At 50.4% G+C, this 11,854-nt stretch overlaps 1 protein-coding gene across 1 annotated transcript in view; it reads left to right on the top strand.

Moving 5' to 3' along the window:
- The first annotated feature begins 1,217 nt into the window (after positions 1-1,217).
- Positions 1,218-11,854, top strand: part of FBXO32 (F-box protein 32) — a 29,683-nt gene continuing 19,046 nt past the window's right edge. Inside the window, exons 1-4 of the mRNA XM_081117429.1 lie at positions 1,218-1,704; positions 7,840-7,952; positions 8,794-8,843; positions 10,029-10,121. Of these exons, the coding sequence (XP_080973555.1) occupies positions 1,589-1,704; positions 7,840-7,952; positions 8,794-8,843; positions 10,029-10,121 (372 nt within the window). The 5' untranslated portion in view covers positions 1,218-1,588. The remainder of the gene's footprint in view (positions 1,705-7,839; positions 7,953-8,793; positions 8,844-10,028; positions 10,122-11,854) is intronic.

Genomic DNA, 11,854 nt, shown 5'->3' with positions numbered 1-11,854 from the left:
CGGAGGCAGGGATCTGGATGAATCAAGTTGGAAGCTAATACTTGAGCAGGGAATTTTCACTCTGATGTCACTGCCCTGTGCCATCTAATCACCAAATGGCTCAGGCTGTGAAGCGGCATAACTATAAGTCATGAGGGGCAAGAAGCTACTGTGATGCCAACAGCCTCTCACATCCATTCACCTGTTCATACAACAAATAATTGTTGAAGGTCTATCTACTCTCGGCCTGGAAAAGTGCTCTCATGGAGTTTACATTCTGCAGAGAGGGATAGATTGTTACCAAAAAAAAAAAATTTTTAAAGTGAACGCAAACAGGGTAATTTCAGATCCTACTAAGGGTGGTGAAGAAACTAGCCCTGTGGCCTGGGTAAGTCACTGGCTTACCCCTTCTCTGGGGCCCTTGGTGCCCTCAGCTGGCATTCACAGTGCAGCTCCTTTAGTCCAGGTGAGTCGGGCGGAGGGGCATTCTCGGTCTCTCCCTTAACCCTCACCAAAGCTAAAACTCTTCCCCTTTTATTTCCCAGAAAGGATCTAATAGCCCAAAGATGCAGAAAGGGGGTGGGGTGGGGTACAGAGGTTCTTCAAGACAAAAGCCCAGCCCAAGTACCCCGGAGGGGGTTCAGACAGAGAACGGGGCTAGGACACCCCTGACCTGCTCCCTGGCGGCTCGGTGCCGGCCAGGCCTGCTCGCTTAGGGGTGCGCGGGGGGCTGCCCCTGACTCTCCTCCCACGGCTGGGCCCAGGTGCCGCCTGGACTCCTTCCCTCTCCTCCTCCCTTTGCCACCCGGGGAAACAGGCCTGGTAGCGTACTTGGGACCCGTTAACGACAGTTGGGAGGCAGGGTGGGGTGCGGGGCTGTCCCTCCTCTGTCCAAGAGTGGGGTCTAGGCAGTGCGAGGGGTCAGGAGGCTCTGCCCCGGCCGCGCCCCCGGGGGCTGCTCGGGCGGCGGGGCTGCATTTTGACAGCTCGGGGTGGAAGGGGGGTGGAAGGGGACCTGTCCCTCCCCCCACCCCCGCCCGCAGTGACCCGGACGCCGCCCCGGCCTCCTCCTCGTCGCACTCGGCCAGCCCGGGAGCCGCGGGAGGGGGACGCGGCTTCCCGAGCGCCCGGCCCCGCTCCCGGCGGCGGCAGCTGCGCCCTGGGGGCGGGGAGGGGGCGGCGGGGCCAAGCGGAGGGGCGGCGGGAGCCCCGGCCTGGCAGCGCCGCCTCAAGTTTCCACCCGCGCGCGGTTGTGCAACTGCTAGAGGAGCAGGAGCCGCGGGCGCCTCGGAAAACAAGCCGAGCCCATAAACAAAGCCACGTGGCCTCGGGGCCGGGGGGGCCGGGCTAAGAGCAGGCGGCTCTTCCGGCAACAAAGAGCGGCGGCCAGCGGCCCGCGATAAATACCGCGGCCGGGGCCGACGCGCCGCACTCCCCAGCCCCGCGCCCCGCGACCCTCCCGGCGCGGCGCCCTCTGCAGCGCAGCGCTCCGCCCCGCACCCCGAAACCGCACCCTCCTCGCCGCTCCCTCCGCCGGCCCCGGCCCCCGAGCGTCCGCCCAGGGCCGGCCCCGCGCCCAGCTGGTCCCGCCGTCGGCGCGCGCGGTGCCATGCCGTTCCTCGGGCAGGACTGGAGGTCCCCTGGGCAGAGCTGGGTGAAGACGGCCGACGGCTGGAAGCGCTTCCTGGACGAGAAGAGCGGCGGCTTCGTGAGCGAGCTCGGCAGGTGAGCGGGCCCGCCGCCTTCCAGCCCCCGACGCACACCCAGGCCGGCTTCTGGGGAGCGGGGCGCGGGGGTGGGGGTCAGGCGAGGCTGGAATAGGGTGTCCCCTATTGGAATAGGGGGATGGGAGCGAGCTGCCTGGTTTCTGCAGAGGTCATCCGAGCACGGGATTCCGGGGATGCGAGTTCTCTGGTTGTCCAAGGTCAGCGTCTACAAGTGGGCGCTACTCCCCGCAGAGCCCCGCGCCCCTCCGGGAGTCCGACGACAAACGCGGATATTGGCCACAAACACTCAAACCTAAGCACGCCATTTGAGGGGTCCCCTGCCTTAAGGACAACGGAGTCGCGCCGTTTGCGAGCGCGGGGGCGCTGGCGAGTGGGCCGCGCGCCTTTCACCGCCCGGGCGGCGGGGCTGCGGGGGCCCAGCGCCGTGGGCGCAGCGGGGTGACGGCGCTGGGTGCGGGCTCCGCCGGGTGCGCGCCGCCGGGCTCTTCCCACGCACGGGCGACCGCAGTGGGCGGGCGGGATGAGTAACCAGGAAGGGCCCGGCGCCCGCTCGCGGGCAGGCTTCCGAGGCGGTGGCCAGGCGTGGGGGCCGCAGAGCTGCAGGGGAGGGAGGGAGAATGAACCCCGCAAGTCCCCTCTTCTGGGGGGACCAAGCGCCTGCACCTGTTTCCTCGGCGACGCCTGGGGTTCCTGTTCTTAGTATAGTGAGTGCGCCCGTTTGGGCGGGTGCTTGTGAAACGCGGAGCCCCCGGGCCGAGGCCACCGTCCGCCCAGCCGGGGGCTCTGCCGGAGGACGCAGAGCGCTGGCCCGGCGCTGGAAGCTGCCCGCCCTCGTTCCCAGCGGTGGGCTTCCAGGGCCCTGGCATTGGGCCCAGGGAGGAGAGCAATGAAAGTGGGTCCCGAGGAGGCCTGGGCAGCCTGAGTCACCCGTGGGTGCCTTTTCTCACCCACTCTGATGAAAACCCCTGACCTCCCTCCTCCTTAAATTGATTTCAGTGGACAGTTTTGTAACCCCCAGGTTCCCCCTCACAGAGGCTTACTCGTGGTTGTTTAGCTGACCTCTTGACACTTAATTTTAAGAAAACTATCAAGAAAATATGGTTATTTTGACAGCCTGACCTCCAGAGCCCACCCACCCCCATCTGTTTGTGATTTGTAAAGCAAACAATGGAAAAACAAAATCAAAACCAAAAAACAGTGTTTAATCTTGAAGGCCTGTCTGGAAAAGACAAGAGCATATTGACCTCTATGCTAAAGACACTTAGAGGCAGATCCTGGGCAGTTTGGGGAGCACTGCAAAAAAATTGTATTTATGGAAAATCAGATATTTACTTACAGAAAAATTAAAAGATCACCTGCTATCACCAGACTATGTCATTTGGGAACTCAAGTTACTGGTTGGGCCTGAATTATTCTTCTCAGGAGAGAAGCTTCCTTCCTCCTCATTCCTAAGGAATGACCATGTCATATTTGGTTATTTCTGTGTAACAGTTCAGATTCTTTCTAGAGAGGTGCAGCCGACCTGCCGAGCTGTGTCACAGTGACTCACCCAAATATGATTGTAGGATGCTCCTCAGTGGGAAGCAGACCGCTGGGTTCAGCAGGAGAGGATTCAAAATAGAGACTCTGGTTCATATAAATATTCCCACTGTACCTGCTCCGGGAGATATGATGGTGTCATGCCTTTCAAAGTAAATAGTGATGCCTCTCTCTCCATGTATGGGAGTCATGAAGATGGTTTTAACTTAGCACAAACGTTAAACCTAGACTGAGATTGCTTGTCCCCTTCCTGAGTCTACCTTTCCTTTCCCCCTTTTCACACCCTCTAAACTGGAGCTGCTGCACTGGCCGCCATTATCACAAACAGTGATGGATAGAGGGACTGCCTGCAGTTCTTTGATGAGTCAGAGGTTAGGAATCATCTGGTAGCTTCTAGCAAAGCAGCTGGCTGTTTGTTTGTGGAGTCCTGTATTTTTTCCCCCCTCGCAATTGTAAACAATCCCTTCCTTACTTAGCATAAGAAGTCTGCCAACTTCTTAAAAGCAGTTGGCCTTCTGAGACCTGGGTTTGTAGTCTCAAATATCCCCACTGTTTTCAGTCCTGGTGATGTTTCTCTGTGATGTGGGGTTTGGGCTGAGTGCCTACCTACACAGGTGAAGTTGAATGCCTCTCCTGTTAGGAGAAAACAAAAGGCAGGCCCTTTCAAAAAGGAAAGGGGGTTTGTAAAACAGAGGACTACAGAGACAGGGTACACTTCTCTAATTCCACGGACCATTCTGTGAGCTGCCCCAACAAGGTCAGGGATGAAGGGTGCATTGGGAGTGTCTCAGCCTGAGGTTAGTGTTTAGAGCTGAACACAGCATGTGTGCACAGCACACCTTCTCTGAGTTCTGCTGGCCATTGTCTCTGTGACCCGAGGCCCTGTCCTCTGGCAGCCCAATGTTACAAAACCCATCGCTGCTAAGTGCCCCGAAATGAGATTGTGGAGGATTCCAGATAAGCTTAAAGCCGGGCCCCTTCTCTAAAAGTCAAAACTATGTAAGACAGAGAAGGAATGACAAGTGTTTAATTTGGTGGGACAGATTTAAAATCCAAGGAAAGAGCTCAGAATGAGTTGAGGTGCTCCAAGAAGCCTCAAGGAAGTGATAGTTAAGACACCTGAGACAGCCCTTCTCACCAACAGGCCCCCTCCCGGCCCCCACCCCAACCCCAGGTGAGTCATCTTGGCTCTCTGAGCCTCAGCCACCCTTCTCCAAGCCCCCATCCAGTCCTGCAGTTGAAAAGTTTAATGTTGCTTTCCAGTATAGCTAAAGCTGAACCAGGAAGCAGGAAGTTTACCTTGGTGCCCTGGATGAATAGGGCATAAGAAAATAAAAATAACAGTTAAGATTTTTATGAGTGCTTACTGCGAGCAAGGCACTGTTCTAAGAGCTTTATACGCTAAGCAGTTGTGTGTGTGTGTGTTTTACCATGCAGTCCGGGTCCTAGCCATGTAAGTTTGACAATTTGGGTATGTAATGGGGCAAATCAGCTAGAAATCTCATTGGCCTTCATCTTCAGTCGAGCCCTTTAGAGTAGCCACTGCTTTCTTTTCTTTCTTTTTTAAATTTATCTTTATTGTTGAAAGTATTACAGATGGCCCCTTTTTTCCCCCATTGATCCCTCCACCCTGCACCCGCTCCACCCCCAGGCCTTGCCCATACCATTGTCTGTGTCCATTGGTTATGCATTTATGCATGTAAGTTCTTTGAGATGGCCTGTTACTGCAAATGAAATGAGAAATAAGGCTCCCCACCCTGCCCCCACCCTCCCTTTATCTCTGCTCCCAAAATCATCTTACTCGGAAATCTTTCCACCTTTTCTCAAGTTGTCTTCAGGTGTCTTGGGATGTGTGATGGTAGTACAGGGCTGGGAGAGGCCATCTTTCTTATTCTAGGCCCGTGCCTATAAAAATCAACCTTTAGCAAGAAGTGACTGCAAAAGAGCAACTTATTAGCTGTGACTGAGGTGCATGAAGAAAGCAACCTCTTTCAATGGTTTTGCTTTTTTCAAAGAAAATAAGTAAATAAATGTCCAGGTTCCTGAGTGGTGGTAGCTTTTCTTGTTTAAAAAAATTTTTTTTAATCTGCTGTAATTTCCCATTGGCTTTGCATTGCATATCCTTGGAATGGATATAATTGAACTCTCAAAATATTATTGCTTAAAAGAAAACATATAAGCAGGCAATATAAATAAGCCCCATAACCATCCCTTCCAGGCCCTACTTCTGGAGCCCAGAACCTAATAACCAAGTGAAAAGTGCATGGTTTCGCTTTGGTCCAAGCTTTTCTGCATTCTACAGTGAGAGAGCCTCGTCAATTATGTCAAATTCTGAAACTAGCTTTGGGAATGAGTCCCTGGGGCTCAGAGCAGGTTATTATTGTTCCGGTGAGGAAAGCCAGGGCTCAATTTTTTTGAGGAATGTTTTCAGTGAGAAAAGAATATGGCAAAATAAGTATTTAAAATCTCTAAGGAAGGGTCACAATCTATGGCCCTGGCTCTAAGAATTTTCTGCCCCACCTTCCTTGTGTGATTGAGAATACGACAGTTTCGTTTTATGCTTCTTTATATGTGGAGCTTAAGCTGTAGGGTTTTGTTCATGGTACCTGTGTGTGTTTCCTTTCAAAATAAGCTGTCGTGTGGTATTTTTGCACACAAAATGTCCCAGCCGCTTTCTAAAGCTGTTCTCAGCCTTAGGACCTCATGGGTCAGTCAAGTGACCTTCCATTTTTTCCCTTCTCCTCAAGCTTGATTGAAATTTCTTAAGTTAGCTGTCAAGACTGCGAGTTCTGCCTTCCCTTTGTTCTGCCACTCTTCTGCTGCAAGTGGACAAACACACCCACGTGTGACACAAAGCCTGGTCCAAAACGTTCACCCTTGGCTTGCAGAAGAAAGTACCTCCAAGAGAGGACATCTCTGCAGCAAGCTCTCTGAAACCTAAAAATATCCTGTCTCTCTGAATGAAAAGGAGAATGCTAAAGATATTAGGAAGCTCAGTAAATGCTATTAAGCAGGGCCTTCTGAGGGAAGATTAACAAATGATTGGTTATCCATTAAGCTTATCCTGATGGGTCTAGAAACACTGAGTGTATTGTTGGTGTTGTCACGTGCGAGCATTTTAGCAAGTTACTTATTGTACGCATTGAAGTGTTACTTGAGAAACTGTCATAACAACAGGCTACTGGAACTTGCCTCAAACCCTCTATTTTACCATTTATACAATGTCCACAGATTGGAGAAATACAGGTGTGTCTGTTTGGACCCAATAAGTATGTCCAAAAAAGATATAAATCAAATCACATTTTATTTTATTTAAATATATCTTTATTGATTTCAGAGAGAGGAAGGGAGAGGGAGAGAGAGAGATAGAAACATCAATGATGAGAGTCATTGATCGGCTGTCTCCTGCACGCCCCCGACTGGGGATCAAGCCCGCAACCCGGGCATGTCCCCTGACCGGGAATCGAGCCCTGATCGCCTGGATCCTAGGTCGATGCTTAACTGCTGAGCTATGCCTGGCTGGGCTTAAATCACATTTTAAATTCAGCAGAGGAACTCAGAAAATTATAAAGGACTGTAATACTTTGGTGATGTAATTTTTTAAAAAACCTTATTTATGTTTTACTACTTGGCATTCTAAAACCTGCCTTGCATATACCTACATAGCCCATGGGAGTTGGGAGAGTTGGGAACCTACCTTCCCCATTCTACCTCAGTATTTCTCCTGCATCCCTTCTGTGGAAACTCTGCAGAGATTGACTTTGAAGTGACATTGTATAGTAGGCCAGAACTCAGTCAGTCCCTCCAAATGATGCCTCAGCCTACGAGGGGAAAAAATCCACGTGACCCGGGTTGAGCCTACGATTCCTCCAGTGACCTGGGGGTTGGGCAGTTCTGTCTTCTCAGCCCTTATAAACTTATGAATTGTGAACTAAGCTTGTTTCCTTTAGGACCCGCGGTCCTCGCCTTGCAGCATGACCCCTAGTGTTAGTCCATTACATGAAGACTAAACAGCTAGCTTGGTTCACAAAACACCTCGTAGAAATGGAGTTTGCAAGTCGGATTTTTGTAAATGTGATCAGATTTTAAAGGCCTGACAGAAGCATGCTAGTTAAAAGCAGCTTGGGTACACTTTCAATAGGAGACTTGTATGGTAGGGGAATTATATCTTTTTTTTAAAGCAGCTTGGGGTGGGTGCTGTTGCAAAATGAGGGCATTGTGTGTTACAGGGGTACCCGTAATGGCCCCTCTCCCACCCCCTCCATTCATCCCTCTTGCTTAAAGTAATATTGTAGCACCCTGCGTCACCCACCCGCGGTGAAAGAGTGCCGGGCTGTGTGTCAAATACAATGGCAGGCACTGTTGGGAATTCACAAGGAGCAGAAGCCCCCATCCCTGCCTTCCACTGAGATGTGACAATATGTGATCCTCAAAAAGGGATGCCTGTGCCTGGAGAGACCTCTAGGGAGGGATCTGCATTGTCGTGTTGGAGAAGCTTGTATGGCCGCGTTTTATAATCCAGTAAGTTAGGTAGGGAGGTGGCTCCCGTCAGAGCGTGACTGTCACAGCACTTCCTCTGTCTTCTTTTTCCTAGTTACCGCAGCAAGGACGCATACAATAAGGGGAATCTCTTCAACAGCCTGAACTACGATGTCGCGGCCAAGAAGAGAAAGAAGGACATGCTGAACTGCAAGGCCAAAACTCAGTGTAAGCCCTTTGCTCTGCGCTTCAGAAAGCCGCTCCAGGGCCGCTCTGCCCGCTGCTTTGGGGGACGCGGGAGGAGTAATCTCACCTCCAACGGCAGACACCGGCTTCGAGGTTCACTGCGTCCTTGACGGGGTGCCGGGATCTTTGCACCCAGAGACCCGCCTCTGCATTTTATGAGCGAGATTAATGCGTTCTTTATAGTCTTGTTTATAAGTCAGTTGCTAGTTGGGATGTGGGGTTTTGTTTTGTTTTTTTCCTGCTTGTCACTTGTGTTTGACATAGTTAATTTAGTGATATGGTCAGCTGAATCAATTCCAGCATGGGCATTTATTTTGAACTGTTTTGGGGCTTTGAAAATTGATTTGTTTCTCCCTCTTTCCTTGTATAAGTGCTAGTAACACTTCTAGATGCTGTATGTGAGCATCAACAGAGAGTATTAAGTTATATTAATAAGCAGGAATTACAGATCTTTAGCTTAAGCCATCTGTACTGCATGGTTCTCTCGTGTTATCTGTTTTATTTCTACTTTTTATGGCCTTGTATACATTGTAGGTTTGGCATATAAAAAAACTTGTACTTGGGTGTCAAGGGTTTTTTTTTAATTTGGAGCTATGAGATACTAGATTTGAGTATCAAAGATTTGGAGTGCTTTAGACAAAGTAAATTGTAACTCCAGTATTTATACACTGCAGAAAGTAGGCATGTGCAGCCTCTTAGATTATCAGTGGAGTTTTTGTGTCTTTTTTTGTTGAAACTTTTTACACTTTGGGATAAATGAAAAAGAAACAAGCTTAACATCTTGGGCATGTTAAAGCTGGGTAATTTTTCTTTTTGTCTCTAGATTTCCACCAAGAAAAATGGATCTATGTTCACAAAGGAAGCACTAAAGAGGTGAGCACCATCCGTTTATTAAAGAGTATGCTTAGCTTTATTCCTTTCCCTACAGAGTGGGGGGAATTGGGCAACAATGTTATTTCAAATCATGACTGTCTTCTTGGGTGTGGGTGGTGGTGACGAACAGCCCACTAATTTGCCTACCATTAGAATTTGGGGCTCCAGAGAGAGAGAGAAGCAGAAGTCACTAGGTTGGCCCCCCGCCAATCATTCAGTAAGATAATGTATGTAAAAATGTTTATAAAGATGCCCACCTCAAATATATTATTATAAAGCCCTGGCCTTTGCCTCAGGACAGTGCCTCCTTTTTGTTCTAAGACCTCTTTAGACTTCAACTCAGTTAAGTTTTAGCCCTGGAAAAGCTAGTCACTAAATATAGCAGAATTTTTTTGCCTACTCCGTGTGAGGCACCGAGTGAGATGTAGAAGGGGAAAAGACACTGTAATAACCACATTTGCATGGCACTTTATAAAACCCTTTTGTGTATATTTTCTCTCTGCCCAGGCATTTATTTGCTCAGACATCCAGGATACAAGGCAGTAGGAGAGCGATAGAATTTCGGTCACTGTCAGGGACCTTGGAGAACAGCTAGTTCCCTCTGGGATACAAGGCCTTGAGGGGGTCAGTGGTGCACCCAGATACTCAGAGCCGAGCTGGGAATATGAGCCGGAGCTCTCTACTCCCGGTTCCCTGTGGGTTCATAGGTCAAAGATCAAAACTTCCTTTGCTTCTTCATGAAGCCTTAAGAATGCTTCTGATGATCAGATTGAGAAAAGCACTAGAGATGCGAGGCAAGGTAGCCGGCAGAGTCGGCAGGTAGTCTGATCGTCCTCCCAGGAGTATGTTACAATGAGCAACTCTCATCGTCTCACACATCACATATCCAGCTCCCAACCTTTCCCTGATGAGCAGCTGCTTATGAATTTCCCCAGCTACTCTGTGCAGAGATCGGGGCCCGAATGGCACAGTCACGAAGGGTGTTCACATGTGAGTCACTGACTGAAGCAGCTGCCAGCTCCACTGCCCCCACATTTGTGGCTCTCAGGGGGTTCCCAGGAAAAGCATGTCATGGCACAAGAAAGGAGCAGATGGTCGTGGTTACCTAGACAGGCACCAGCCTTGTTCAGCCCAGTCCAGGTGCACTGCTCTGGGGTAACCTCTGCACCCCCTTCTCATGCTCAGCGCCATGGCTACTGCACGCTGGGAGAAGCTTTCAACAGGCTGGACTTCTCCACCGCCATTCTGGACTCCAGGAGGTTCAACTACGTCGTGCGGGTAAGTCTCAGGAACCCAAAGGCCGATCCAGCCTCTCTCAGGTTGAATTGTCTTTTTGTGGTTGTCTGCAAGTAGTTTCCCCAAACAAGCAACTTTTCAGAACATTGAGAACTTTGAGGGAAGCAGAAATGGACTCAACTTCCCCCTCCCCCATCAAACTTGAAGTTCTTATGTGGATCCTTGAGGTATCCCTGAGGTTGGCCCCGACCGACGGGGACTCCAGGATACTTCAGGGAGCCGCTCCCAGCCCCTGTGGATAAATGGGAGCGCACTGCAGCCAGCATGGGCTCTGGCAGCGACATTAGCAAGAGAGAATTCAGCGGTAAGCAAGCTGTAAAGCACCTCGGCTTGTTTTAAAAACCTTCTGCACCTCTGACTGTTCCTGCCGTCCAATTCCTGGTTCTAGTGCAGCTGACTCTAGATGGCCCCAAGGCACTCGGGGTTCAGACCACGACACTGGATGAGTTCAGAGCACCTCAGGGCTTCTTTCCCAGGGCTCCCTTCCACCTCCGCCCTCCTGTGATGACAACATTCAGCCCTGTGTTGACCCAAAGCTTGAAACTACCTGTTTGGGTCCATTGCTTTAGCAAAATATCACTGATGAAGATAGTAATGCAAATAAATCTGACCCTGCCCTTCAAGTCAGGGGTTCTTCTTAATTAGTTTATTATCATTCCCCCCCCCCCAAGCAGCCTTGTGGGTCAACCTGGGAGGAGGTAGCAGCTGTTTGGGTCTTAGGCTCAGAAGTAGGAGGGAATTTTCCCCATGTGGGTGTTGGTTTGGTTTTTATTTTCTTCTCCCTGGGTTGTTGTGCTTCTCGTGGCATGTCATTGAGTCAGATGATTGCAAAGGCTCTGCCAGAGCGATGACATTCAGGCCCCTTTGAGGCCCGGATCATTCACCTGTCCTCTGGGCAGATGCAGGGCTGCCGTCCCAACTGACCTGATGGAAACCCAGGCGTCCTCGTAGGTTAGGAGCTTGAAGCTGAGCCCAGGACCACATGAGCGGCTCTGTCCACTCTTCAGCTGAGCCCTTATTCCAATCCAAAAGGGTTGAAAATGTGAGCCCGTCTCGATGAAATGTACGTGTCATTCGGTGTGCTTGCCACCTCAGGGAGGTCACTGTAGCCGGCAGTCCAGCCCAGGCTGGTTGGAGACAGGCCCAGGAAGATCTGGAAACTGTTGCTAAGAATATGAATAGTTTCCATCCCCTGGGTATTAGAGCCAGACACCCAGATCTGGCGTCTTGATTACAAACTCGTCAGCAACATGGACAGTTTTTAGATGGTTCTCCTTCCCACCTGTTATTCCTTTCACAAGAAATAAAGTTACAGAAAGGAACAAGGATGGTGGCAGTGAAAACCTGTTTCATACACCCACGTGCATTACCCTCCTTTAGCCTTTCAGTAACCCTGCGAAGTGTAGGGGCTTTTATTATCGATGTTTAAACAAATAGATAAAGATAAAATGACTTGTCCAAGGTCATGAAGCTACATAAATACAAAATGAGGATCTGAAACCTGCACAGTCTACAATAAGTCCTAAGCAAGCAAAGGATTGAAAGTAAAATGGCCTGGGATCAGAGGATTGAAGCTCCACTACTTTCACTGTTTCAGCCTCTCTAAGACTCAGTTTCCCTCTCCTTAAGAGGGACTTAGAATAACCTCACTGCACGGGGTGGCTGTGAAACTCAGTAATATATTATATGTGGAGATACTCTGCAGAGCAGAAGCT

Source organism: Miniopterus schreibersii, assembly GCF_964146895.1.
Source record: "Miniopterus schreibersii genome assembly, chromosome: 17".
NCBI lineage: Eukaryota > Metazoa > Chordata > Mammalia > Chiroptera > Miniopteridae > Miniopterus > Miniopterus schreibersii.
The sequence above is the reverse complement of the archived record's forward strand: the minus strand, read 5'-3'. Positions and strand labels throughout refer to the sequence as shown.